Consider the following 2,018-nt stretch of genomic DNA (forward strand, 5'->3'; position numbering starts at 1 on the left):
TTTATAAAAATGATGATTTAAACTCCAACTTTTTTGTCTATACCATCACTCAAGACCAGTCTGAAAACACATCCAAAACTCAAACTCCAATTTCACAATATTGAGTAATAATCAATTTTTTATCAAAAAATCGGTGATATGATTATCAGAATCATGTGAAATTTTCAGGAAACGTTTAGCTCAACAAAATACTATGCTTTACCAAATTTCATGACAATCCCAAAATTTTAAAATAGTTTTTTCGCTGTTTTTCGATTTTTCGGCTGGTAACGTTTTCTGTGGAATGGACCACCTGTAGTTTTCAATGTCCGATCTGGCGCCCTTTTTGAATATGGCTGATACACTCGATCGTTTCCACTCGTCGGGAAAAATGCCAGATGGAAGCGACTCATTGAAGATCTTAGTCAACGGGCTAGCAAGCGTCGGAGTACACTCCTTCAAAATCAAAGGATGAATACCGTCAGGTCCAACACCTTTCTTGGTATTGACCTTCGTCATTTCAGTCATGATAAAATCAAGGCCAAGCTGGAAACAAGGGGTGTTCTCAGACTGAGGTGACGGTTGATTATTTGTTGTCGTTGATGTGGAGTAATTGCTCCCAAAGAAGTTCGCAAATAAATTTGCTTGCTCCGATTCGCTGGATGTCTTGAAGTCGCCGAATCGCATGGTTTTCGGTATGTTATCAGTGCTCTTTTTAGAGTTAACATATTTCCAAAACGAAGAAGGATCACTTTTCAAGTTTGATTTCATTTTGTCGACATACTGATTGTAAAGTTCCGTGTTTTTAGCACTGAATTCCTCGTGCAATTCTTCAAATGGCTGCTTATCATTGGTCAGCCTCCAGTAATCCCACGCTTTTTCCTTAAATTCTTGAGATGCCGAAGTTCTTTGTTTTTCCATGGGCATTTTTGGTTATTTTTGCGGACATACGTTGGAACCGTACACTGAATGGCTTCTGCTAACACGTCATGAAGGGATGACACCAGTAGTATAAAAAAGGGGGTTCAAAAACGCGAAAAACGCGAAAAACGCGAAAACGCTAATCACCTCGCGTTTTTCGCGTTTTATTATTCCAACAATAGTAACAGCATGCACGCAGCATGCATGCTGTGTAATAAAAGAAGACGAAGACAAAAGGGAAAGTCAAGCAAAGAGGAAAAAGAAAGAGACCTGAAAATAAGAAACAAAGAAGAAAGCAAAGAAGAACTTGGTAACAAAAAAGCAAAGAAGCAAAGAACAACCAGAAAATAAGAAGCAAAGAAGAAAGCCAGAAAGAGAAGCCAAAAACAAAAAAGAGACCTGAAAATAAGAAATTTGAAATGAAAGACGTTTTTTTTCATTTTATTGTTTTTTATTTATTTAAAAGAATTGTATTGATTGAGAGTGAATTGAATTGTATTGAATGAGAATTGTATTATTTAAAAAATATTGAATTATGGGAAATAGATTGGGTCGCACCACTCGACTGATGGAACACCTGTACGACAAACGGGACACGATGGTTGGTGCTCGAACATCTCCCGGATACAGTCGGTGCAGTAGACGTGATTGCAAGGAAGAATCATTGGTGATCTTGACAATAAGTCTTCCTTGCAAATAGCGCAAAGGGGGCGACCGCGGGAGATTTCACGCTCCCGCTCCTGTTGAAGCTGTCGCTGACGCTCTTGCTCTTGCTCTTGCTCGAGCTCTCGTTCACGCCGCTGCAAGTCTCGCTCACGGCTTAGTCCTTCCAACCGAGCGATGGATTGTGATAAACGTGGAAATCGTGGTGTTGGTGGTCGTCGAGCGGTATTCGGCGTTCTCGGTGATTGTATCGGTGCAGAATCAAATCCTTGGGGAAGCGGCAATGATCGTGGTGACGGCGGTAGCAATACTGGTGATGGTGGTGCACGTGTTGGTGTTTGTAGATACAATTGTGACGATTGTTGGCGAGACAGTTGAATCAATCCTTCAGCCGCATCGTCTGGCCGGTAATACGAGCGGACATAAACGACGTCGGCATTGTCATCATCATCAGT

General features: G+C 41.0%; 1 protein-coding gene across 1 annotated transcript; it reads right to left on the reverse strand.

The window, feature by feature from the left end:
* Positions 1-1,630: 1,630 nt before the first annotated feature.
* Positions 1,631-1,963, reverse strand: LOC129572447 (uncharacterized; the record flags this gene model as incomplete). The annotated part of the gene is made up of 1 exon (XM_055452413.1): positions 1,631-1,963. A coding segment is annotated over one exon (333 nt), but the record flags the coding sequence as incomplete, so codon positions are not given.
* Between the last annotated feature and the right edge of the window lie 55 nt (positions 1,964-2,018).

Source organism: Sitodiplosis mosellana, unplaced genomic scaffold (assembly GCF_009176505.1).
Source record: "Sitodiplosis mosellana isolate CC-2019 unplaced genomic scaffold, AAFC_SMos_1.0 Smas_scaffold_4984, whole genome shotgun sequence".
NCBI classification, from domain to species: domain Eukaryota; kingdom Metazoa; phylum Arthropoda; class Insecta; order Diptera; family Cecidomyiidae; genus Sitodiplosis; species Sitodiplosis mosellana.